This window comes from Sardina pilchardus, chromosome 1 (assembly GCF_963854185.1).
Source record: "Sardina pilchardus chromosome 1, fSarPil1.1, whole genome shotgun sequence".
In the NCBI taxonomy this organism is placed as follows: Eukaryota; Metazoa; Chordata; class Actinopteri; order Clupeiformes; family Clupeidae; genus Sardina; species Sardina pilchardus.
The window spans coordinates 49,809,057-49,835,730 of record NC_084994.1 but is presented as its reverse complement, the minus strand read 5'-3'; the positions used below and the strand labels follow the sequence as shown (position 1 = coordinate 49,835,730).

The following is a 26,674-nucleotide window of genomic DNA, read 5'->3' as shown; positions in this document are numbered from 1 at the left end:
CCATAGTTTATCCATAGCACTTCATAGTAGTTGTGGTACTACTATGGTTTTAACATTCGTTATGAAAACTATCCGTGGTTTTACTCTGGTAAATAACCATGGTTACGTGCCTTGCTGAAGGGCACAATGCTTGTACTGTCTTATCTTCTGTTTACAGTAATACATTGGCAGATAAGTTTTTTTCTATAGTCATTGTCTTCAACACCTCGTCTCACTGTAATGTAGACCGACTTTGTGAAGATATTGTGTGCCACTCCCCCAGCAAACAGGAAAAGGGTTTTAAATGATTTAGCCTTAATCAAGCTTGTAATTAACTGGTTAGGTAGCTTTAGCTATGTTATTCAACTAGTAATAGCCTGCTATATTAAAACTGACAGGCCAGTAATCTGTCATTTTCTGTAAACAGGAAGCAGGAAGTGGAGAGGCTGGTATAGAGCCCTTGAATCCAGATCTTTCAGACCTACTGCATGCTAGCCTAGCTCCTTAACCACTACCTTACCACCACCTTACCGCCACCTCAATACGCCTCAGTACTACTCAGGTTTATGACCAAGGTACTGTAGTGAAACCATGATAAAACCATAGTCATGAACCATTATTCTAACCCTAACCTCTAACCCTAACCCTAACCCTAACTCTACCCCTTACCTTAACAAAAAACGAATGACACTTAATGGCAGAAGCGTTAAGTCATAAACGTGGTTCTCTGTAATATACAGTAGGCAGTGCTTTGTTAAGTAAATGGAGTGAAAGTGAAAGTAAAGCAGAAACTCCACACAAGATCAACAGCCTGAGATGTGATAATTAGGCCTGTCTGCAGAGAGATGCGGAGGTGTTGTTTTGTCTCACTTTAGCTAGTCTCAGGTGGACCGTCCCCAGAGAACGCTCTCCGTGACGCTCAGTGATCTCTGAGATGAACTAGGGCAGAGAGCAGTTGACGGTTTAGAGCAGGCAGATGTGTTAGTGTAGAGACAAAGACAGGAAATAGGGCCGATATTTAGTGTCGGTATTCAAGGAGGACAGAACATGACCAAAGACAAGCCCTATGGAGAGAAAGGTATGATTATTCTTGAAAATGCAACGGGAGTTTATTCTCCTGAGTTATGATACTGTATTCAAATTAAGTCGAGCAACATCTGACTACAGTGACAGCGTCAGACCTAAACTAACATACAATTCCGTGCCATTTAAGATTAAGGGGGAAATGAACAATTCGAAGAAATCGTACTTCTCACTTGTGCTGTGTCCTTTTGGCCTTGTGGCTGATAATAGACGGTCTAAACTTGCCTCCTTCCTGTGTAAATTTACGGTAGAAAGGTTTTGAGATGTTGACACAGGAAATGAGATGATGTAATCGATTTCTGCTCTGAAATATATCACGCAGTTCAGTATTCCATTAAGAACATGCTACAGAGTCAAATAAAAAATTAACTGTTACTTTTAAATATAAACCCAGCTGACCTTATAACTGCATGGAGCTGGATGGTCGTCCAATAAGCTAAGCAGGGATACTGGTGGTCAGGGTGCAATACAGTGGGTTGGCCGGCATGTCTGTTTTGGCAAGAGAATATGAATGGTATGCCAGATGATCTCACAATGTGAAAACATGAACACCCGTGCTCATATGTTCATAAACAAACACACCCACACATGCACAGGAAAACACCATGTAAACAATGGTCATCACCATTTTGTTTTCATAGGAGATCCACGGAAGTTTGACCCCACTTTTAAAGGTCCTATTCATAACAGGTAATGAAGTTACTTTTCTATTTTGTGTGTGTTACTCGTATTACTGTATGCAATATGTGTCAACCATTTTGCTGTCTACTGTATTCTTCTGTATATTTTAACAAACAATGATTTTTTCCTCCTTGACAGGGGTTGCACAGACATCTTGTGCTGCATCCTTTTCATCTTGGCCATTTTGGGCTACTTTGCGGTGGGAATTCTGGGTAAGGTTTCACTCTGATATTTAGATATCACATAAATGAGAAATTTAATCAGTGGCCAAGATCGACAAAAGGGCATGACGCAATAGACAGTATGTGTGAGCGTGCTTTTCTTACACAAGTGTGTACGCACTGTATTGTAGAGGCCCAGAATCCACACACACTGTACATATTTACATCTCTCTCTCTATCTCTCTCTCTCTCTCTCTCTCTCTCTCTCGCTCTCTCTCTTTCTCCTTGTAGCTTGGTCGAGGGGTGACCCTCGTAAAGTCATATACCCCACCGACAGCACAGGGCAGTTCTGTGGGCAAGCAGGGACTGACCTGGAGTAAGTTCACTCCATTCATGTCCTCATGTCTATACCGCATGTTATTCAATATTCAAGCACTCACAGATTTCTCTCACAGCGAAACCCTTCCTCTTCTGCCGCTGCGCTGTTGTGGTGTGTAATGCGTGTGGTTGAAGAGACTATTGGAATGTGTAATGCGTGTGGTTCAAGAGACTGATGGCCCTCTGCTGACATGTCCGTCTGTGTTGCTCGTGCAGGAAGAAGCCTTTTCTGTTCTACTTCAACATCCTGAAGTGTGCCAGCCCTCTGACGCTCCTGGAGTTCCAGTGCCCTACCCAACAGGTCAGCACACACTGACCACTTACTCCCGCTCCGCCACCAGGGTTCCACAGGGAACAAGAACACTTTTGTCTGCCAATCTAAAATAAAGTAGTCCTATTAAAGTCAGTTTGAATGGAGCAAGTGTTTTGAGAAAGAGCACTCTATGTCTGTTTGCAATTGGTAAACTACTGTTTATTGTCAACAATTTAGTCATTCTAAAATGTCCTTTTCTTTACTGGTTTCAGTGTGTTTACAGTGTGACACTGTGTATTTGCACCCTGAAATAAAAATGAAGCTCTGTCCCTTTTCTTTGTATTTGGAAAGATTTGTGTGGAAACATGTCCGAATAGATTCCTGACGCTGGCCAACGCCCGTATTCTACCTGGCGAAATGGACTATTACAAGAAGTTCTGCAAGGATACCAACTTAAGCAATCTGGTTAGTATTTGGAAATGACATTCCCCTCTCCCTGAGCTGTTCTATCCTTATGATGTTGATATATTATTGTCATATTTGAGGACAGAATCTCAACGTAACTCACTGGATGTTCTCCTTCCTGTTTTCAGAGTGTCACAGAGATCCTGAGGGATCGCCTTTGTCCTGGGATGATCTTTCCAAGTAAAAACTGTACGTTGACATGTGCCTTCTCCTGGGCGGTTAACATATGGGATGTGTTCATTCAAACAGTGTGCCTTCTGTGTCTTCTGCATTTATCTAGCAAGCATGGTAGATTGCTTGCTTGGGATTGAAATGGATAACAAATTGTTGGCCCTGTTTCAGTCTCTCGCCGCTGCCTGCCAGACCTGGGGACGAAAAAGGGAGGACAAGTTGTCATCGGTGAGAATGCAACTTCCTATACGGATGAGAACGACGTGAGCCACAACGCCAGCGATCTCTTGGATGCTGCAAAGTAAGTGTTGCTCCCAGTGTTACCTTAGGATTGTTTACCAAGCCAGCGTGTGCCGGTCAGTGTTCATCATATAGCAGAGCCTGTCAGGCACACTGCTGAGTTACGGTTCAGGCAGTGAGTTACCGAATTCACTTTATCCATTTTTAAAACGAAATTGTGTTTTGCAGGAAGTCCAACATTGCTACGGAAGCACGACAGGTTTTCATGAGGATCTTTGAAGACTACACTCAGTCCTGGCACTGGATCCTGATGTAAGCATTGTTTTTATGCCTAGCTAATGAGAGAATAGAGTTCCGAAGCCAAGACGTGGCGTGGCCAAGGTAGCAATTTAGCAACAGGATGACTTTCTTAATCTGTTAATATTATGTTTAATTTTTTACACTGTAGGAATCACATACTATTGCATACATGCATTTCATCTTACTATGTTTCATTTTATTTGCTACATAGTAAGGAGGATCGCAGGTGTCACTGAAAAAGTAATAACTTCAATAAATGCTTCTAATTTAGAAAGTGATTTACAAAGCCAACATAAAACGCCCAACTCTCTAGTTCACCCATTGGATTGCTTAGCAACTCCAGCATGACGTAAAGGGCAGTAAGAAGGGTTTTATTCCCTACGAACGGAAGTGGAGTGAGTGATGGCTATCAATCAACCCTATGGGCTCCTCCCGAACTTTGGTTAGAAACATCATAAAGTAATTGATACAAGTTGTTGCCATAATTACAGTGCATGAAAATGCACTGTACTGTTCTTCCTAGACTTCTTATTATTATTCTGCTTACCACTTTTTCTGCCCGCAATTCCTCTTCAACCGTTTAACTTAGAAACTTCATTCAAACTCTGTAACGTAGGTCTTCTAATGGATCGGGTTGCTATAATTTTTCAACTTTGTAACTTTTATACTTTTTAAACTATAAATTAAAAACTATTAAAAATTACCCCATAGACTTAACATTGGCCTCTATGACATCACAATCGGGTCGTTGAGCAATTAGAATCTTATGCCAGGTGGCCAGCCCCACCTGCAGCAGCCCTCTCTCTCTCAGGCTATTAAGCAGACAATCTCTCTGTGAAGACTACATATCCTGTTAACTGTTTCCTCTGTCCACAACTGTTTCAAAATAAAAGTCCTCGCTGCAATAATACACTATTAAATCATTTAACCATTGAAACTACAGTACTCATCTATTGAACTGTTCAACGATTCCAACTGTCAGTTATCATCAACTATGCTTCCATTCAACTACATGAAACCTCCATGTACCTAGCAACCAACATAGCAACCATTAAAATTAAGCGTTTTTGACAGTTTCCATAGCAACCAACATGATTATACTTTCGTAACTTCTTTATTCCTGATAGTGGGCACCATGGATACCCTAGCAACTACTGTTTCAAAATAAAAGTCCTCACTAGCAAGTTAGCATTGTTAGCATGGTTAGCATTGTTAGCATAGTTAGCATTTTTAGCATAACTGCTCAAAATGATTAGCTAAGTTAGCTAATCAACCTGGTTAGCATTGTTAGCATAGTTAACATTGTTAGCATAGTTAGCATGTTTAGCACAACTGCTAAAATGATTAGCTAAGTTAGCTAATCAACCTGGTTAGCATTGTTAACATAGTTAGCAATGTTAGCATAGTTAGCATTTTTAGCATTACTGCTAGAAATTATCAGCTAAGTTAACTTATCAACCTGGTTAGCATTGTTAGCATAGTTAACATTTTAGAATACCTGTTAGAAATTATTAGTTAAGTTAGAACAGGAATGTTTAAGCTTTAAAATGTCTACCTTAACACTATCAACTCTCTTTAAACTATGCAACCACCATGTTTACCCTAGCTACACCTTAGTAGCCATATCTAAATTTTTTTGTATTTTCATGCACTGGTAATTCCTTGGAATTGCATTTCTAGTTTCACTTATTACTTAATTTCCACAATGACATAATTTATTACTGTTTACAATAACAAATTAATTACATCTTAGTTACTGTTCCAGTGACACCTGTGGTCCTCCATAACTATGTGGCATTGTATTGTTTACATTGCTGTAGACTATAAATGCTGTGCTCATAATGTTGAGTCCTTTTCCCTGCAGCGGTCTCGTGATCGCGATGGTGGTCAGTCTGATCTTCATCGTGCTGCTGCGCTTCCTGGCTGGCATCATGGTCTGGGTCATGATGTTCATGGTCATCCTCGTCATTCTATACGGTAGACTCAAGTCCACATCATACATAGAGAGAGAGTATGGCAATTGTGTTAAATTGCAAGACAGAAAGTGGACAAGGCAAACATCAAAGCATGGGCGGTGGTAGCGCCCCTTACAAAAAAAATAAATGTTTGCGGCAGATTTTGAGCAAACTTGTGGGTGATTTGAGGGAAACAAATGTGTTCACTAGAAAATATTGTCAGAAGTTTGTCAAGTTCTAGCAACAATGACAAGTTTACCACTTGTGGCAAATATGTTCACCAGTGATTTTCCACCACTAATCAATAATGACAAACTTCCAGTGAACGTCTGGTGACAAACCTACTTTGCATACGATATTGCTCCAAACATTTCCAAAAGTTTACCACAACTGTTTGCCAGAAACCTAATTTGCATGTGAAAATATGACCTTGCTGCAAATTTGCAGCAACTGTTCACCAGACATTTCTGTAAGGCGTAGTGGTTAAAGAGCTGGGCTGGCATTCAGAAGCCTAAAAAGTTGTGGGTTCAATTCCCAGTGTCGACCGTTGTGCCCTTGAACAAGGCAAATTGTCACTAATTGTCTACAGTAAAAGTCACTTTAGATCAGTGGTTCCCATCCTGGGGTCCGTGGAGATTAGGGGTTACCAGAGATTGCAGGGGGTCCGCACAATGTTGCCTGGGCTGAGGTTGTGAGGTTAGCAAAATTATATTTGCGCACATCAAGTGTAAAAATCCCAATAATACACCCAATTAGATAATCAAAACTCTGTATAATCCAAATTAAAACATATTTTTGTTCCACATTTAAATTCATGTACTGTAGCTATTTATTACCTCTGACCTCTGAACTTGCGTAAGCAACCCTCAGGTCGGGCTAGGCTAGGCATTGGTAATTCATCCCCGGACCCCGATTGTTGAATAAAACCATGTTGTGTGTGTATGCGGGTAGGAGTTCGGGTAGGGGTCCCTGGCTTGTCTTAGATTGCTGCTGATTGAATAACTGTAAATGCATCAGAAATGACCTTCCCGTCCTTCTCCAGGGATTGTCCACTGCTACCTGGAATACGCGGCTCTATCAGGAACTCCTGGTGCTGATGTCACCATCCGTGACCTCGGCCTGCAGACTGACTTCTCCGTGTACCTGCAGATCCGCCAGACATGGCTAGCGTTCAGTGAGTACTTCCACTTCCCTACTCACAGAGATTACATCCCATGTTGTCTGGATCTTGACATTTCAACTGATATACAGTATTACTTGTTGTTTTTTCCATTCAAACCAGTTTCATTTCCCTATGATAATGATGATAAATGTTAATGATTATGTTAGTCTTAAATGATAATAATGTAATAGCTGTTGATGAATGAAGTAATTTATTTAATTCTCTAATTTGCTCTTCTGTCATCTCATCTCATCTCATCTCTCTCTCTCTCTCTCTCTCTCTCTCTCTCTCTCTCTGTCTCCTTCCCTGTGTTTCAGTGATCATCCTGTCTATTGTGGAGCTGGTCATCATCATCCTCCTCATCTTCCTCAGGAAGAGAATTCTCATCGCCATCGCTCTCATTAAGGAGGCGAGCAGGTGAGTGCTGAATGCAGTACATCACATGGAAACTGGAGTTTGGTTCATTTCAGCATATTTCTCACAGGCGTGTTATTCATTATCTCCTGACCTCCTTCCTCCAGGGCTGTGGGTCATGTGATGTCCTCGCTGGTCTACCCTCTGTTGACTTTCTTCCTGTTGTCCCTGGTGATCGCGTACTGGGGAGTCACTGCCGTGTATCCTTTTCAGCCTGACTGACCCACTCACTCCCACACTGTTAGAGTTTCAGTCGAAGGGGTTTTCCCACTGACCACTCATTTGCATTGCATTTGGTTCAAGAACAAGGAAATAAGTAAGGGCTTGTTTTTGTCAAGGTCACTTGAGGCGAAACTCCTTGACTCCTCCACTTCCTCAGCTTCTTGTCCACCTCCAACGAGGCCGTGTATAAGGTGTTCAACACCAGCGAGTGTTCTCACTCTCTTGAGCGTTGTGACCCAAAGGTAAGAACCCCCCCCCCCAACCCCCCCCACCCCACCCCACTCTTTAGCTGTTTGCATGGAGCATTTTTAAAAAAAGATATATTATATTTATTTGATTTTATACATGTAACAGAAATTGCTTACCAGTACTGACACATTAAGTTTTAACAGTTTACAGTCCTACTTACTCAGGCTAAGCATTCACATTCTGTTACCCACAATTATAACTCACTCACAATTATTCATACTCATACACTCATACACACATTCACCCATATATACCTAGAACACCCACACTCCATACATACACCATACATACATACACCTACTGTACACTCACCAAAAAGGCATGGGGCATTTTGGAAGAGCCTGCCACTCAGTTATTTAGTTTCTGTTTGGACATTTTATTAAGAATGAAAGAACACAGAGGGGCTGCATTGCCACAAATGTGATACTGTGGTTTGTGTGCTGAGACTTGAGAGCTAATCATTGATTTGATTCTGTCTGTGATAAATTTGTTTTGCTTTCTATTTGGAGTTAATTATTGGTCATGGAAATCAGCTGGTGTTTTTTGCGTCTCTTCCTGGCTGAATAAAGTAGAGTAATTCGGCATCCTATCCAGTGCAGTTCTCCTGTTTTCCATTACTGCATATTCACAGTTGGTAGATCAGCAGTTTTGATGTTATTTGTGATGATGACCCACAATCCCAACTATTGTATTGTTTTTACACAGTTGTATAAGGTCCAACAATGATGAGGCAAGTCTGTCCTCTGAGTTTTCTTCACTATTGCCAGTTTCCTCCAAGAGGTGTTTCACAATTGGCTATATATCTTCACGTGGGGGGACAGCAAATCTGTATTGATCCTGAAACTCTTGATAAATATAGTATAATTAGTATAAGTGCTTGTGTTGCTCAAGTCAGGTATTTGAGGACTCGTCAACATTTGGTTGTCTTGTTTGGGTGAAGTCCTCTCAGTGTCTCCTTTTGGAGCTCTCCACCTGACCCTTTCCAGGTGTGTTAGTCCGACTGAGAAAGCTTCGATTTCAACTGGACTAACACGTTTACATGCATCTAAAAAGGTTTTTTCCAGTGTCATGTAAACATACTGAGTGTCTCCTTTCTGGTCTCTCCACCCGACCCTTTCCAGACCTTCAAGGACTCCAACATCACAGACGTGTGTCGAGATGCTGAGTGCCAGTTTGCCTTCTACGGCGGAGAGACGCTCTACCACAAGTACCTGATCGTCTTCCAGTTCTACAACCTCTTCCTCTTCTTCTGGTGCGCCAACTTTGTGACCGCGCTGGGGCAAGTCACCTTAGCAGGGGCTTTCGCTTCGTACTACTGGGCCTTTAAGAAGCCGGAGGACATCCCTGCCTTCCCCATATGCGCCTCACTGGGAAGGGCTCTCAGGTACCGACACTCATACCGTACTGTGTGTGTGTGTGTGTGTGTGTGCGTGCGTGCGTGCGTGCGTGCGTGCGTGCGTGCGTGTGCATGGATATGCATCATAAGCTGTACAGATGTGTGTGTGTGTCTGTGTGTGTGTGCGTGGATGTGTGACCCTGCAAAGCAAAACCAGTCGCTTTGCGCTCAATGCTATATTGAGAAAATTCACAATAAACAAACGCTCGAGCTAAAATGTTGAATATCACGTTTTTGTTATCTTAGAGAGTTTTTCAAATACCCTCGATATACATATCGTTAGAAAGCTTAGCAAAGCTTAGCATCATATGCTGAACAGATGTGTTATGAGAGCAGCATTTGTGTGTGTGTGTGTGTGAGTGTGTTTATGTTGTCACTTCCTTGGAATCAAATCCCCAATTTCAGAGAAGACAGAAGGGAATGCTTTAGAGGAGATCATGAGCCAAGTCAGAGACTGTGACGGCTAGCTTTACCACAGGCATGGTGCTTCGGGAGTTCGGTTCACAACGCTCTGTGTTCAACAGCCTAGCGTGTAGACGTGTTGCTGCTTGTTTGGCCGTGAAGGCAATCTTTTGGTCTCCGTCATTGTAAGAGAAATGAGGTTTGGCTTCTTAGAACAAAACAGTCATCAATGAAACATTAGTAGAGATCACATGGGCATGAATAATTCACGCTATGGCCAGCTCCACCAGCATCACAGCTGGTAAAGGGTGTGGTCGGAAAAAGAGCCAGGAGAACTGACTTGAGACCTGACACTCACCACAGTTACTCTCCTCCCCCCCCCCCTCACCTGTGCAGGTACCACACGGGCTCTCTGGCCTTCGGCTCCCTCATCCTCTCCATCGTGCAGGTCATCAGGGTCATCCTGGAGTATCTGGACCAGAAACTGAAAGGTTAGGGGGTCAGAGGTCATGCATGGCCTGAGAGGGTTTCTGTGACACATGCATGAAGTTCAGCTCAATGCACTAATACAATATGTATACCTATTGTTACTTGCATCAGATGGAAACATCAGCCTCAGTTAATGTGAATGTGAATCAGTATATTGTGAGTGACTTATCAAAATTTCCCAACTATTAGCTGTGGCTTATACATTGATTTTGCTCAATTTTAGTAATTATGAGTAATGAGGTTAATACACAGGGACAGTTAATATGGTATTAATATGGAATATGGAATAAAAGTTTCTTTTAACTTGCTTAAAACACTGTCCTGCGTCTTATAGAATAGACAATGTGGCTAACACATCGGAAATGACTGTAGGGGCAAATCTTTTTTAATCAGTAGTTGATACTCATCTTATTTTTTTAACTCTCCGCAATAGGAGCTCAAAATAAGTGTGCCAAATTCATGCTGAGCTGCATGAAGTGCTGCTTCTGGTGCCTGGAGAAGTGCATCAAGTTCCTGAACAGAAATGCCTACATCATGGTAAGTGGAACCGCCTTGACTGTGCACATTTGGAGAACAGCTGAGCTCTTTGCTGAGTCCTCGCTGAGTGCTAGTTTTAGACAGGCGTCACCTCCTCCCTCTGTGATCTGGTGCCTTACAAACAGAACTATTGTAGCGCTGTCCTCAGATAACATGCCGTGCCCGAATGGCATTTGGAATGAGTCATCAGTGTTTCCCTCAGTACCAGAAAGCCTACACGGGCCATAGGTCCACATGGGTTCAGTTGTGTTTTTCTCCACTAGGTGGCGATATACGGCAAGAACTTCTGCACAGCAGCAAAAGACGCCTTCTTCCTCCTGATGAGGAACGTTGTCAGGTGAATCATGGGCGCTCTCTCACTGTTGAGTTATCACGCAGGTTTATAGAGCTACACGTGCTGTGAAGAATGCATCCATAACTAACACATTCATCTGCCTCTCCCCTTACAGAGTGGCCGTGCTTGATAAGGTGACAGATTTCCTCCTCTTCTTGGGCAAGCTGCTCATTGTTGGGATTGTGGGTACGTAGCACATGTATGAAATAAAATGAATTACTAATGACACATTGTGGATTAATCTGCTTTATTGGACCTTGTCAGGTACTGTCATGTAAAGTATTCTTCTGTTTTCTGTCATTTGTGTCCAGGCATCTGTTCGTTCTTCTTCTTCTCTGGGAGGATCAAGGGCATTGAGGATGCAGCCCCCAACCTCAACTATTACTGGGTACCAATTATGGTAAGGCTTCAGAGTTTGTTTTGGCTTCAGAGTTTGGTTTGGTAGCTATTTGATAGCTGTTTCTTGAATTCTCATTGCAAGGAAAACCAGAGAGATTCATCAGATAGTGCAGAAAATGTATTTGGCTCTTACAAGCTGATGTGATTTTCCAACAGTGTTGTGTAATGATGTTTTTATGTGTCTTTTTCTTCTACTGTAGACCATCGTGTTCGGCTCCTACCTGATTGCCCATGGCTTCTTCAGCGTGTATGCCATGTGTGTGGACACACTGTTCCTGTGCTTCTGTAAGTAATGCACTCTCACCTCACGTCTGTCTGGGTGCTTGACCTGTTATGAGCCATATGAGTTTGTATCATATGAAAACACACAGGATGTTTTAGACAGCTAAAGAGACTGAAGTGAAACATTATTTAGCATAGCAAGGCTAGCAGTTATTTTACCTTAGACAGCTACAGAGACAGAAGTGAAACATATGTAGCATAGCAAGCTAGCAGTTCTTTTAGCGTCTGTGTTGCATGTCACTTGAGAGCCCAAATGAGAGGACTGTGACTGTGCCTCACTACAGTGCCCAGTCTAACAGCCCCTAACAGCCCCGTTTCTGTGTCTCTGACTCTGCTTTCTTTCTCTCCCTTTCTGTTTCCTTCACTCCTTTACCTCCTTTGTTATAATTATCCCTCCGTTGTCTTGTTCCCTCCTTGTCGTTTTCTGCTAACCCAATCCCTAACTCATTCACACACCCCCAATGCATGCGTGCGCCCGCTTTCCAAATGGTGGCGATCGAAAACGCTCGTCAGGCGAGGACTTGGAGCGAAACGACGGCTCCACCGAACGGCCGTATTTCATGTCTCCGGAGCTCCACGAGATTCTGTCCAAGACCAGACCGGACGAACCGGACGAGGGCTCGGCGCCGGCCCCGGTGCAGGACGAGGAGGAGACCCCGCTGCAGCAGGCGCAGGAGGACGGGGAGGTGCAGCTGAAGCAGGAGGCCGCCCTGAGGACGGAGAACGAGGAGGAGGAGCAGCAGCCGCTCACCCAGGAGGCGCCGGCCGAGGAGACGCAGACGCCGCCGCAGACGCAGACGCTGTCGGAGCCCGAGACGCAGACCGCCCAGCCGCAGACCGCCCCGCTGCAGAACGGGTTCCTGGACGTAGAGCCCGAGGAGAACAAGGAACCGGAGGTGGCGCCTCAACCAGCGGTGGTGGCGGCGGCGGTCGCGGAGGACGAGCAGGGCGAAGAGGAGAAGCCCAAGGAGAACGGCCCTCAGGAGATGGACACCCCACTGACGCCTCAGGAGTGACCTCAGAGTGGGCCGTGAGTCATTGACTTGAAAGGGATATGACACTATCAGGCGCATTGGGAAATGTCTGGATATATCGTATTTAAATGGCTTGCTGTGGTATGCTGTTTGTGTAGACTGGTATGTATCAGGCAAATCAAATGTAAAAAGATGTCCAGCTATCAGCACTTCTTGTATGGGTCAGCTAAATGCGCCATAAGCTTGCCATGCTGAGTAGCTGTAGGACCAGAATAGCATTGTTTTCTAGTCTAGTCTGGTTACTGGAAATTGCGGAATTGAGCTTGTTCCTATGTTAAGTACACTATTAGGTATATGACAGTATGCAGCCTTGCTACAATCTCGTGACTCTACAACTGTGGCATTTGGGGAGGCACGATGACGAGCCTTTTTAAATAAAAGAACAGACCCGAATACCACTTACTAAGGTATAGAACAGTTGGTACGAAACCAGCTTGTATTGTTTGTTAGCATTTTGTGTGTGTGTGTGTGTCTGTGTGTGCACTAGTACACATGTGAGAGTGTTTTGTGTGAAGGATGTACATTTTTACTTCTGGTGCTGGATCTGTGCCTACTGTCTGTGAAAGGTTGATTGATGTCTTAATTGTGTTCTAGAGTGCACTAATCTAATGACGCTACGTTTACAAAAGGTACAAAAAAGGCATAGCCCAGTTCTCCTGTGTTTACACTAAAACCAGCTGACGCCAAATGGTCAAGTCCTTTTGTACGAAATTGTGGTATATACACTAACACACTCTGTTGGCTTGTATATATATATAAATGTATGGATTAATTATTGTGATAATTGTTGCTCCAATCAAGAAATTGGTCAGATGAAAACACCACCTTTTTGCCTTTGGATCATAGATGGCGTTGACCACTGAAATTGGACACTTGTCTGCCTTTATCTGTCTCTCTTTCTACCTCTGTCTTTTTTGCTCTTTACTGCATGTTATTAACATGGTCTATTAGTGCTCTATTAAAATGCATCTTTCTTCTACAGTAACACGCTCTCTCTGGCTTTCCTTTATACACATACTCTTCTGCGTCCTTCCTGTTCTGTTGTCTGTAGCTAACACAATCCATGCGAAAATGCAGATTGCGTTTTGATATCTAGACTATGATGTTCCTTCACCAAATGTAACATCGAAGGTAAGTTCTGTGGGAGCAGTGAGAATCAGTAGGTTTGTCTGTATTTGTATGTGTGCGTGCTGTGTGTGTGTGTGTGTGTGTGTGTGTGTGTGTGTGTGTGTGTGAGATTCTGTATGAATACAGCATGCTTGGAGGAAGTGTGTGTGTCTCATTTGGTGTGTGTTGTACTCACAGTGGAGGACCTAGAGCGTAACGACGGCACTGCTGAGAGGCCTTACTTCATGTCGGAGAGACTGCTGGACACCCTGCAGAAGAAGAATGAGAAGGACTAATGCACATTAGCCATAGACGTCACGTCACTCAGGGATGGATCAGCTCCAATTCATTCCTTATCCTTGCACTGATAGGGGACATTGATCATTTGTTACATTTCTGACCACAGTGTGACCCTGACACAACAGTATCCCACTCCTACCATGCAGAAAGCTATACTGTAGAAATGTACATTTCATAGCGTAATGGTTGCCCTGCTTTCCGATGCTGCACGTATGCATGCAATTCTGCGGCTATCTGAATATAGTTTTTGTTGTGGCAACGGTTCAACATTGCTTTGTGTCAATGTTCTTACCTTACCGTTCAGTTTTTAATTTTTGAGGTTAAAGTTTTAAAGTTTTAACCATTGATCCATTTTTTACGCTTGCTCATGCAGTATTTTCATAGTATTTTTTATTTGTATTAGACCATTGATTGTTACCATTCCGTTATTTGTAAGCCACGTTCCAATTTACCAATGGCCAAAAGAGATTACATGCCGAGCATATTGTATATATGATGCAAGTGTATGTGAGTGTGAAAGAGCACATCGTGAAATAGTTGTAAAAATGCCTCCACTGTTTTCATGAAGTGTTTGTTGATTTGTCAGGAATTGTTCTGTTCTTATCTGACCCCAGTAGTCCATGGACCAGACCAAATATTGGTACCACCCAAGGTGGTTGTTACACCAACAGAAGTAAAAAGAAGGCAATGCCTGATAACCTTTCCAAATGTGTAGCCGTCCATTTTTTCAAAATGTGTGTGTCCTTTGCTGTTTTTTTGTCTCTCTCTTTCTCTCTCTCTCTGTATATTTATATTCATCAATTAATCTTTTTCTCACAGTTTTTTCCTCAGTCTCTTTGTTACTTTTCTTTGGTATTTTTTAAGAAGTGAGTGCATTCATTGACAGTTTAGAAACAGATTGCAAAGCTGCGCTCATGGAGGTGGCTCTTTTTTGTTATCAGTTAATTTACTGTCAATAAATAAATCGATTTCTTCACAAAACTGATGAACAGTAGGATATTTGATTCAAACTTTTGTTTATAAAATTTTGCCATGAGAATTAGCAGGTTATACACATCAATTCTAAACTAGTGTCCGTTTTGTAAATAAAGAGGTTAGCCTATAAAGATCAGGTATTCATCTTAAAACAATAATAATGTGCCAATAATTTAGCAGCCATAAACCACATGTGTCAAAGTTTACAAAATGTACTATATCTCCTCCATATATTTTGAAATAAGAAAGTTAACAGGATAAATTGTATGCCGAATTTTCAAATGCACTTCTTTGATGTTGTTATTCATGCAGTAGTTAAAGGCGATTAGCCACTGTTTGCGCCAATTGATATACCATATTAATTGCATCCTAGGAAAAACTACTCTCTTGGGTCTCTGAATGAATCCCCATGACGCGTCACCTCCTACTGAACCAGCAAACTGCACAGAGCATGCCCAGATCTTTGCATCGGTTGCTAGGTAACACAATTCCTGCAGTGAACAGGAAACACGGGATGTTCCCAGTAGACGCACAGAGAAGTTAGCAATTTGCTATATTGACATTATCCTTGTAAACTCTTTCGTTTGTCTCATATCTACTTTGTTCCCCTAAGAATTTTCGAAAATGCCAGGTACTTATGATGCTGTTAGACTTCCAATCCACGACCAAATCGCTGAACTCCAGAGGAAAATTCAGCTGCTTGGTAAGTTATGTTATGTGCACCTGTCGTGCTGGCAAACATTAGCCATGTCGTTTACTACTTTCACAGAAATTATGTGTTATGGTATAACTTTATTTTATCATTAGTTAAATATTAATTAGCTCTAACTGACATTCAAGTTTTGCACATAAATTGCTCGTCCACGTTGACTATGCTAAGATAACATTGCAGGCCCTGCTGTGTAACTTTGGCTGATTTTACAATAAAAATAAGTTTCCGTATTGCCAACAGTCTAAATAGCTTAAATGAATACAGTTGTTAGGTTTGTAATGAATACACGTAAATAAACTGAAGTAATTAATTGTAATTCTATTGTAATAAAAATTGTATTTGTATTGTAATGAATACAAGTAAATTAACTGCATTTGTCATACTGTTTGGAACAGCTGGAAATTTGTTTTTTGGGGGGGTTGTTTTGCCTTTCTTCCTGCAGAGGGAGACAGAACTGCATACTATGAAAGTTCTCAGTCCTCCATCAAAAAGAACCGGGAAACCGTTCTCCAGTTGAGGCAAGACAACAAAAGGCTTCACAGGAAACTTGCAGAAGCCCTTGCAGTATGTTGGTCAACATCATTCCCTCAGCACTCAGTGTTCAATGAAAACACATAGGCCGAACCTTTCAAAGTGTCACCGTTCTGATTAGACACGCTGCTGTTGTTTCCCTTAGGGAGATGAGCAAGTGATAAAAGAAGCTTTCCAAACCCGAGGAACAGAGAAAGCTGCCTACCGCAATATGTCTGGGAAGGTAATCAATAGGGTGTTTTTGAATGAGAGCCATAAGGAGCCATGTTCCCCATAAATAATATACTGTATTTGATGGACATACTGTCAATATTTGTGTTGACTGACAGGAGGCGCTCAAGGTACTGGACCAGAAAGTGTGTGATAAGATGAAGAAGCTGAATGCGCTTAAACACACCACACAAACGCAGCGCAAGCGTCTGGAGGACCTGCGTCTGCAGCACCAGAGCCTGCAGCCCGAGAGCAAGCGCTCTCAGAGTGGGACGCAGAGGAAGAGAGAGGACCAGGAGAAGGTAGCACGTGGTCCTGCTCACCTTCTTTCAGCTTATATGACCTGTACCTCTCTCTCTCTCTCTCTCTCTCTCTCTCTCTCTATCTCTCTATCTATCTCTCTCCCTCCCTCAGACAGTCACACAGGCCATGACACACAGAGATAAAAAAAGGCGCGTAATACATGTGTATGCGCAAATCTCTTATCTTGCTAGTTGACCCAAACTTGTTTACTCTCACATCGTAAAATAATCATTCTTCTTCAGTGCAATCACTAACTCCACAAGTCCACTTTCATTATACACACGTAGCTGAAGGGCTGTTTTATGTGTTATTTCTGTGTTAGAAACTGTCATTGACATGTTACCCTCATCCAACAGAATGAAGGGGATTCCGTTGAGATACATCCCCAAAAGGTTATCTTTCCCCTTTTCCCAAATGGTCTGCAATGCTCACCACCTGTCATTAGCTAGCTAGTCACCTGTTACATGTAGAAGCTTCATTAGATGACTGTATGATGCCCCTTGTGTGTGTGTGGATGGATTCGGTGGGGAGGGGTATGAGCGTGTGGGTGTGTGTGTGCATTCATGCTCATTTGTGTTGTCCAGAACTTGCGGATGCTTGAGAACCGTCTGGAGAAGGCCCAGCTGAAGTGTCAGGAAGCTGAATATATCATGCGGGGCTACCTGAAACTCAAAACCCACCTGCAGGTGATTTGACATGGGCTGCTCATGCAGATGACTGCACTGCAGGGCAAAACCTGACTAGAAGCTGATCATGTTGGTGATGCTATCCCATACTGTCAAAAAGACCCTAGCATGGAGAGGAGACAATATGGCTTGTAATTGTGTTGGCCAAACATTTTGTGAAATTATTTGTTTCTTTAGGTGACAGAGTAAGAAATACATACATTTTAATGGGCAAACGGTAGGTTGCCATGAAATGTCCCTATTTTAGGTAACGGGTCATTGTTTATGTGATGACACAAGGACATTTTTTAACAACAGAATGCAGCTTTTGTAGGATCTACAGGCATGCTTCATTCCTCTGAGTAATGAATACGTGCCCCCCATTAATGGAGCTCCCATTCTCTCTTCAGGAGGAGAGTCTGACCTTCCAGTCCCAGCTGGACGGCCTGGAGGCCGAGATCAGGAGACAGAAGCAGGAGCTGCAGGATCTGCAGGTCATGAACAACGACGCAGTCCTGTCCAAGGAGACCGCCAAGGTAGGTCACCCGGTGCATCTCATTTAACGTTGGCCTGAGCAAACATCCGGAGCAAACAGAGGAAATTGAGTCCGGACATTACCAAACAATGGACTACAAGATGAATGGTGACAGGCTGTCTTGGTTCTCCTGATTGTGGACCCAACGTCTAAGGTTGGTGTGTGGTCCCCGTCTAATGTGAACGCTGACGTGTGTGTGTGTGTGTGTGTGTGTGTGTGTGTGTGTGTGTGTGTGTGTGTTCTCCAGGAGGAGCTGCAGCGGCAGGAGGAGCAGGTGTATCGGGAGCGCAGGGAGAGGGAGCGCATCCTGTCCTTCTACAAGAAACAGGCGGAGGAGCGCAGGGCCCAGGCAGAGAAAGTGGAGAGGAGGGTGCGTCACCGTACACCAACACCAACACCAACACCAACACCAACACCAACACCAACACCAACACCAACACCACTAACTACTGAACATCACCCCCACTGCCTCAGACGGTCAGACCAGACCTTACTTAAGGGATGCCGTAGGCCATTGGGAAACCGCCGCTGCTACTGATATGTTGATAATATGTTGATGCTGCCTCTGCCTCTGATACAGTATGTTGCTGAAAATGTGACCTCACTTTTGACCTTTAACCTTTCACCTCTCAGGCCCAGCGCACGGCCATGCACCCAGACGAGCTGAGCAGCGAGGCCCAGCGCAGCACCACGGGGATCGGGGAGGAGGAGCGCGCCATCTCCACGTTCGAGGAGGCCTTCCGCCGCATCAGAGAGGCCACCGGGGTCACCGACACTCGGGTGAGGACTCAAAAGTGGATGGATCGTATCAAATGTCAGTGTGTGTGTGTGAGACAGTGTTGAAACCGTGTGTGTGTGTGTGAGTGCAGGAGGTGGTGGAGAGGTTCATCACCCAGGGAGACACCCAGAAGCACCTGCAGGAGCTGAAGGAGGAGAACGAGAGCATCCTGCTGCAGCTCAAGCAGGACAGAGACCAGCTCCAGAAGCACTTCCAGGACACCAAGTACTCTGGAGAGGCCAAGCTGTCCAGGTCAGGGCTCACACTAACAATAACACAAGTGCTGTGTCCATAGAGGTCATAGGCCATATAAATAAAGTATTACATTACATTACATTTGGCTGACACTTTTTAGCCATAGCGACTTACAACATGGTAAACTTTTCAAGCTTTTTAAAGCAATTCTCACAACAATTGTAGGACAAATTAAAAAAGGTAGAGTGCAGTAAGAAGGAGGGGGAATGCGGCTGGGAATATCCGTTGTTGTCCCTGTCAAGGTTGCCATGGTCGTGGACACCTCATGCTGTAAGGCACAGAGGTCATAGACTGCATAAATAAGAGTCTATCATCAGAGGTTTTTTCAGGGTTCCAGCCGCCCTGATTGGGCACCAGTTAGTTACACTGGGTCAGGGCTTTCCACATTCAAGATACCTCCTGAAGCCACCAGTGTAGTCTCCAGCTTTAGGGTATCTGGAAACACATGCAGACTGATGAGAGCTAGCTGCTCCCTGCTAACGTGTTCTGTGCTCTATGTTCTATGTTCCGTGTTCTGTGTTCTCCCCCTGGCAGTGAGCAGCAGCTGCTGGCGGAGTGTCAGCGCCACCTGGAGGCGGAGGAGCAGAGGCGCGAGGCGGCCAAAGAGCACCTGGATTGGCTCAACCGCACCCTCAACACGGTGCGCGCTGGTGTGGAGCATCTGAGTGACAAGCTGCAGCACATCCAGCTGGTACCGCACACAACCTCCTGACACAACCTCTCCTCTCTACACCCACTCAAACTAGCAGGCGTACTGCACCAGTAATAACAGTTATAGCCTACCACTCTCACAGTAATAACGAGCTGTTTTCACCTTAAACAAATGTTTTTGGGTTGATTAAATCTAAGACCGATAAAGTTTGCGACCCTCACCATCAAATTTCAACATAAGCTATCCATACCTATCTAAGTCTGCCTGCATGACTGTGATGATGTTTTTTAAGTATCCAGTTTAAACATACAACCTACAAAACAACCCCTTCTTATTGTATACTGTACAGTAGTTCTAACTATGGACTTATGATCAGGTTGTTCTTTAGTTTTAGCGTTTTTCAAATCATCTATCAGATGATTCAGTAGCTGATTCAATATTGTCTAATAACTGATTCAGTAGTATCTAATAGCTGATTCAGTAGCTGATTTAGTAGTTGATTCAGTAGCGTAGCTGACTCAATATTGTCTAATAGCTGATTCAGGAGCTGATTCAGTAGCGTAGCTGACTCAATATTGTCTAATAGCTGATTCAGGAGCTGATTCAGTAGCGTAGCTGACTCAATATTGTCTAATAGCTGATTCAGTAGCTGACTCAGTAGCGTAGCTGATTCAGTAGCTGACTCAGTAGCGTAGCTGATTCAATAGTATCTAATAGCTCCCTGTGGCCCTGTGTGCTGTGTGCTGCTGCTGTAGGCGGAGGGCGAGCGGCCGCTGCTGGACGGCAGCTCAGAGGACTACGTGCTGGAGCTGCTGACCCGGGCAGAGCACAAGCTGCTGCTGCTACAGGAGGAGCTGCAGGGCAAAGACCTGGCAACCCTCACCAAAGAGATGGAGGAGGAGGACGTACGTGTCTGTCTGTCTGCATGTGCATGTTTGTGTGTGTGTGTGTGTGGGGGTATGTGTACATGCATGTGCGTGTATGAATGTGCATTTGTGTGTGTGTGTCTGTGTGTGTACTTGTGTGTACGTGTGCATTTGTGTGTGTGTTGGTATGCATGTATGCGAGTGTGCGTGTGTGTGTGTGTGTGTGTGTGTATGTAGAATTTGCATTATCAGTACAGGTCTGGGCTATGCTTTAACCAAGCAGGATACAGATCACTTTCACCAGACTTGTTTTTGCATGTAGGTCACACTATGAATGCCTCATTATCCCTGTGCCATAGTGAGCTGCTTTCAGTGGCAGACTGCAGACTGACATGTGAATGTCCTGTACAGGTCTCCCTGTTGAGACAATGCTCAGCTTTCTCACATTCAGATCCTTAAAACAACATCAGTTCGCCACCTTGGCAAGAATGTCTCAAATATCTTAGAGAACTTGATAGTTTAACCTAGTCTTGATCCTTTGTGTCTCTGCTGTAAGCCCATGTTATACTGGTTTCTACAAGTTCTCTGCTGTACTGTATTGTACACCTTACCTGTAGTGTCAGTGTGTTTTAGTTTCAGTTCAATTTGTGTGCAAAGCATGCTAATCAGGTATTACTGTATGTAATTATCAGACTTATAAGGGTTGGGCCTTTAGATCTATTATAGACCTGAATAAAGGCTCCTGATATGATTACAAATGTTATTGTTTTCATTGTGAGCATAAGGCTGTTCCACCTAGTGGATTAATCCTAAAATATCTTTGAGTACAGTAAATATTTTTGAATTGCCAATATATTTTCTCATTTGCTTATGTGCTGTATGAGATCATAAAAGACTGTTAGCTAAAAATATCTTTAATGGATTAATGATCGATTGGGCAGTGTATTTTTGTCCACTAGTGGTGTTCACACAGGTGATTTATGCAGTCCAGGCTCTGAATGGGGAAACTTAAGTGGCTTTGACTAGTTACAGACTGCTCCAGAGCCATAGAAAGAGAGAGTTGCGACACTCTCTGATGTCGCCGCCACACGATCAAAAGTTCCAAAAAAACCTGCGCTGAATGGCTGAATCACAGAAGGGTGGGATGTTCTTCTGGATGCTAGAGGGTGTAATCAATTAACTCATTGACTGCTGACTAAGAAATTTGCTTTTAATAGTTCCAAAACTCCCATAACACGGAAGTAGCCTGGAAAAAGCGCTGACATTTTTTCCTATGGAGCTCTATGGGAGTGTCGCCACTCTGTTTTATCTACCGCTCTGGACTGTTCTAGTCAACCAACACATTGCACAAATTTAATAGAGCTCAAACCACAACAAACATGTGCCAGAATCATGATCTCTGTAATGTATGTAAGATGTAACTTTGCATCTGATCTGTTCACCCATTGTATCAAATGTATGTTGCCTTTGCTCTTAATCTTTGCAGTTTTATGCCAGCATCGAAGGGAAGCTGCCGAACTACAACACGCGCATCCAGCTGCCTGAAACCCAGCGACAGGATCCTTATGACGGTTAGAGGCCCCAGCACACCTTCTGCTCACTCACATGCACGCACACACGTGCTCACTGGTGCCATTAGCCATATTCTGCTCTTATCTCAAACACAAAAATTTTAATTGGACAGACACGATTCCTCGCTTGAAGCGCCACACGTTTCAGTCATTATAAGTGCTGTGCTCATAGTTCAAAGTGCTCTGCGAGGCAAAAAAATTCCAACATGCCAGAAATCCAACCCGATCGGTGAGGAGGTGGAATGTTGATCGTTTTGTTTTCCTCAAACTGCACAACAAATGCAGTTTCTCTGATTCTAAAGTTTAGAGGTCCGACTGAATCAGAGATCTCAGTACTCAATGCAGCCGTATCCCTTGACCTTGTTCATCACACACACACACACACACACACACACACACACACACACACACACACACACACACACACATACACACACACATCCCAGGTTCCCTCTTTGGCCTGATATATGAGTACACATTACTGGACAAACATCTGTATTCTTCAGTCATAGCAAAAGAACAGTGGACAAATCCAAGCCCCAGATATGTTTCTTTCTGATGTACAATTTTGCTTGTAGGGCATTTCTACCGAATACCCTTTCCTTAATTGATCGTGAAACATAAACGACATAAAATGTAACCCGCCTGTTTTGTTCTGCTATGCACATGTTGGGTGATTTAGTGTTGGTGGCGTTCCCAGCCAAGCGCAGGTGCTTATTAGGGGAGGTGATTAATATGGCTGTGGGAGTGCCGCATGTTTCTCAACCAGTCTGTTGCACATCAGGTGTGAACTATGTGAGTATGCGAACCATGAGGCTTGTCCTTTCGCTTGACAAAGCACCAGATGCCAAGACGATGTTCAGATGTTCTCAGAGGGCTGTTGCACTTGGCTCTCAAAGTCAAAAGTCAAGTCGAGGCAAAAGTCAAAGTCAAAGTGAGTGAAGCAGGTTGATGGTGAGCGAGGGCTAGAGGCTTGTGGAATGCTGCCCGGTCACAGAATGCTGGTATCGCCATGACTTTTGTTGACAAGTGCACTTAATCAATAGTATTGTAATAGCATTGGTGCTTTACTACAGACGTGCGCACAATCATGTTGACCGTGTAGGCGATTTATGAATAACTTAATTCACTTAACCTTTCTATCAAGATTGTGACAAATCTGTTCAGTTTATCTTTTGTTTGAAAAATGTCAAATGTGAGAGAGAGCTTTTTTAAAACGTTGGTCAGACAACTCTTGGGAACTGTTCCACCTCTAACACAGCACACAGTGTTAATCTCCATCTAGTGTTGAACATGTGTGGCTGTAGTGTAGCTACTATTCTAACGGCTCCTTCTGAAAAACCTCACGTTTTTGCTCTTTTTCTTTTACCGTGGCTTCCGACAGAAGAGGAGGACAGCGGGAACGACGAGAGTGACATCATCACGCGCACCACGCTCAAGCGCCAGTCCCAGATCATCGTGGACTCCAAGACCAAGAGGAAGCCGCGGCCCAAGAAGAAGAAGGGCAAGCTCTGATCCCAGGTCCTTTACGGCCCCGTGGTTTGCATGACGGCCCCGCCAGCGCTCAGACACAGATCTGATCTCACGTCCCTTCCTCCTCCACACAGAGGGGCTCTTTATTTCACATAACAGCAGTAACTCCACTGAGTGTGACGCAATGAAGTAGAACGGCACTTTGTTTCCTTAGAACAGATGTATGTATGCTGGGCCTAGACCTAGACATGTCATATTTTCACTGCAGTGTCATGGCACAGTCTTTTGCACCTCAATCACACGCACCTATTGACTGTATCTCCACAAGCCACTGTACTGTATATGCTATATGCCTCCTCATGATCACCTGCACATGACAACACTGAATAAATGACAACACTCAGGTGAGAGCATTGTGTTCTGACTGAGTTCTGTGTGTGATCACCGAGTCTTTGGAGTCTAAACACGGCTGATGTGGGATGGGGGCTGGCGGAGGAGTGAGAGAGAGACAGACAGAGAGACAGAGCGAGAGAGAGAGACAGAATGTGCGTGCGAGAGAGAGAGAGAGACAGCGAGAGAGCACGAGAGAGGGAGAGGCGGGTGGTGGCCTGATTTAGCGACCTAGCGGCCTGACCTATAGGCTAGTGCATGCCATATTCATGTATTCACCGCGTGTTTCACTGTAGCATCACACACACACTGTAAAAACGGAGATGAATCTTGTGCCCTATTCAGAGCACTGTGTGTTCCGGCCCCATGTCATTCTGATTGACTAGTCTCACTCGGCTTGAGAGTTCCATGCGTTCACAGCAGTGAGGCCGCCCGACATTATGTAAGGAGTAGCTGAGAAAGACAAGAGTCCTTCAGCCCCTCACTATACCTGGAACCTGCTAAACATTCTGCTCTGTTTCACTTCACTTCTGAGTGTCAACTTCTCTGTCGGCCGCGTCACTCAAATCCAGTGTACTTCGAAGTACTGACTATTTTGACAACAGACGGTCTTTAACCATAGTGGCACAACACAAATGTTCTATTCATGTGTTTTGATTTCAATATGTCTTATAATTAACCATGAACGAAAGCATTGATTGAAATTGTATTAATATTAATCTATTTTGTATAAAATATGATATGCATATAATATGTGCATTAAATAATAAGGTTATGTATATTAGGGATTTTTTTAAAATTGCTGTTAGGCTACAAGCTGCTGCACATTATGTTCTGTGAACTTGGCGATTTAATGGTAATTGGTTGTAGAAGTTCATGCAATCTATATGCACACTTTGAATATGTAAAGCGTAACAGTAGCATTGGTTTATTATGTCCTCATCTTGTGAACAGAACCTGGTGTTCCTCTTTGAGCCCAGTGACTGTTGGTGTTCTCACATGCACAGAATGGGAGCTGGTGACTCTGACTGACACAATTACATAAGCTGCCCCATCAGAGACAAAGGGGTTTTCTGTCAACTCTGAGTCACTCGGATAAGATGTTCTGTGTTTCATGAGTATGGGTGTGTGTGTGTGTGTGAGTGTGAGTGAGTATGTGTGGGTGTGGGTGTGTGTATGTTTGAAGGTGTGCGTGTGTTTTTTGAGCACTTGGGAGTTCAGACCATGGGCTCAATAGGTGGATTGGGTCGGAGCATGTTTAATTAAAACATGAAAAGAGGAGTGTCCGGGTGTTGGTGCCATGGCAACCTAACAGCGTTTTTATTTATGCCCTGACAACCAAAGTGTTTATTTAGTGTAAAGGGAACGGTCCTCTTCAGAGTGCCTCTAATGGAAGACTCAAATAAGCATATCATGTACTCAGACTATTGTGATGAGTGGACCCGTAAGCCAAACTCAAACTTGAGTTTTAAATGTGAGCCTCAGACATGTAATCTTTCATAACCACATGCTTCACAGCCATGCAAATGTCTGGACTGAGCTGTTGGCTCTTGCTGTGTTGTCTAGGAAGAGGTGAGCGAGAGCAGTTTGCCGGGTGTTTACTTTTGATAAGCAGGCAGAAGGGGGGTATTTTTGGCCCAAGCACAAAAGACGTTACACAACCAGCTGAAGGTCAAGGGCCAAGATCAAGAAGAGCATTCCTCCGATGCAGGAAGGGACACATTTTTCTGGGAGTGTGTGTTTGTGTGTTTTTGTGAGCATACACAATGCGCAGACTTCATATGTCCTTTTCAAGGATCAAACAAATGTCTTTGATCTTCTAAATCAGTTAATATCGATGTCAGTTTATATAAGTAGCACCATTAACTTTGTCTCAAGGTTGAGTCTATTTCTGACCCTTTATAACACACTACACAGGTGATGTAAAAAACAACATTTGAGCTGAGCCCTGTCCAAAATAGGGCCTCATTTGGCTTCCCAGTAGAGGGATAAAGGGATGGGGTGAAAAGGGAGCAGGTGAAACAAAGGCAAGTGCAACTACTGTTAAACAAAGCGGGATTGGGTATTTGGTTGCACTGTAGGTCCTAGGATACAATTAAAATATAGGGTGGTGAGTGATCTCGCATGTAAAAAACATCATATTCACTCAATATCAACCAAATAGTGGAATCATTGAGGGGATTTAATTTTAGTAGGCCATAGGTTTAAGCATAATACAATTCCTGTAACCTAGATTGTGAGGACACAAATAGTTCTACTAGTCTATTTAACATATTTCATCGGGCGGGCCTTAATTGGCGTGACCTCTTTAGCTTTACCGTGCGTCCGTAACACACGTCATACTACACAGTGTGCATTGACGTTGGTTTGACACAAATAACTTACCTGTCCGACTAGTTAGATTGCTATTGTATTGATATTCCTGGATCAACACAATAGTCTGCACTAAGTTTGGATGCGGGGATAGCCTCGAGGCCCTCGTTGACACCAGACCTCTCAGCTGAGATTGAGAAGTGCAGCAATTAAATATTTCTAGTAAATAGAGTTTGTTTTAAAGAAACAAAAAATGACCATAGCTACTTAATCGTGTCACCATCAGTGCAGCCATTGGTTACTTTAAATGCATTGCGCAATCTCATCATATAAAGCCCATCCCATGCCGAATTAATGATTGTGATTGGTGCCTGGGTTTTTGGAACATTGGAAATAGACGGAAATGGCGGTCTTTCCAGACTAGCCAGCAGGGTCAATTCATTCACTAACAG

The 26,674-nt window shown here is 43.6% G+C and overlaps 2 protein-coding genes across 2 annotated transcripts; both read left to right on the top strand.

Annotated features, from left to right (window-relative positions):
* Positions 1 to 828: 828 nt before the first annotated feature.
* Positions 829 to 13,571, top strand: slc44a2 (solute carrier family 44 member 2 (CTL2 blood group)). The gene is made up of 22 exons (XM_062548192.1): positions 829 to 1,057; positions 1,704 to 1,752; positions 1,882 to 1,955; positions 2,196 to 2,280; positions 2,499 to 2,583; positions 2,887 to 3,000; positions 3,129 to 3,189; positions 3,343 to 3,472; positions 3,640 to 3,723; positions 5,576 to 5,688; positions 6,709 to 6,840; positions 7,146 to 7,245; positions 7,350 to 7,442; positions 7,622 to 7,706; positions 8,835 to 9,097; positions 9,908 to 10,002; positions 10,434 to 10,537; positions 10,801 to 10,874; positions 10,987 to 11,057; positions 11,183 to 11,271; positions 11,471 to 11,555; positions 12,066 to 13,571. The coding sequence occupies exons 1-22, from the start codon at positions 1,027 to 1,029 to the stop codon at positions 12,566 to 12,568; spliced, it is 2,520 nt and encodes an 839-aa protein (XP_062404176.1). The 5' UTR covers positions 829 to 1,026; the 3' UTR covers positions 12,569 to 13,571.
* A 1,730-nt stretch (positions 13,572 to 15,301) lies between these two features.
* On the top strand, positions 15,302 to 23,911 carry odad3 (outer dynein arm docking complex subunit 3). The gene is made up of 15 exons (XM_062548204.1): positions 15,302 to 15,447; positions 15,582 to 15,671; positions 16,123 to 16,244; positions 16,357 to 16,434; positions 16,541 to 16,723; positions 17,081 to 17,116; positions 17,309 to 17,410; positions 17,800 to 17,925; positions 18,172 to 18,294; positions 18,558 to 18,704; positions 18,794 to 18,954; positions 19,492 to 19,648; positions 20,365 to 20,514; positions 21,962 to 22,046; positions 23,431 to 23,911. Exons 1-15 carry the CDS (start codon positions 15,378 to 15,380, stop codon positions 23,559 to 23,561), a joined length of 1,761 nt encoding a protein of 586 aa, XP_062404188.1. The 5' UTR covers positions 15,302 to 15,377; the 3' UTR covers positions 23,562 to 23,911.
* Positions 23,912 to 26,674: the final 2,763 nt, after the last annotated feature.

What these genes read in the sequence shown, in the direction of transcription:
- slc44a2 (XM_062548192.1), top strand. Translation starts at nt 1,027, where the DNA reads ATGACCAAAGACAAGCCCTATGGAGAGAAAG. An exon ending in CCAGACATGGCTAGCGTTCA is followed by an intron (nt 6,841 to 7,145) that starts GTGAGTACTTCC and finishes CCTGTGTTTCAG; the next exon opens with TGATCATCCTGTCTATTGTG. An exon ending in CTGATGAGGAACGTTGTCAG is followed by an intron (nt 10,875 to 10,986) that starts GTGAATCATGGG and finishes CTCCCCTTACAG; the next exon opens with AGTGGCCGTGCTTGATAAGG.
- odad3 (XM_062548204.1), top strand. Translation starts at nt 15,378, where the DNA reads ATGACGCGTCACCTCCTACTGAACCAGCAAACTGCACAGAGCATGCCC. An exon ending in TTGAGATACATCCCCAAAAG is followed by an intron (nt 17,117 to 17,308) that starts GTTATCTTTCCC and finishes TGTGTTGTCCAG; the next exon opens with AACTTGCGGATGCTTGAGAA. An exon ending in AACTCAAAACCCACCTGCAG is followed by an intron (nt 17,411 to 17,799) that starts GTGATTTGACAT and finishes TTCTCTCTTCAG; the next exon opens with GAGGAGAGTCTGACCTTCCA.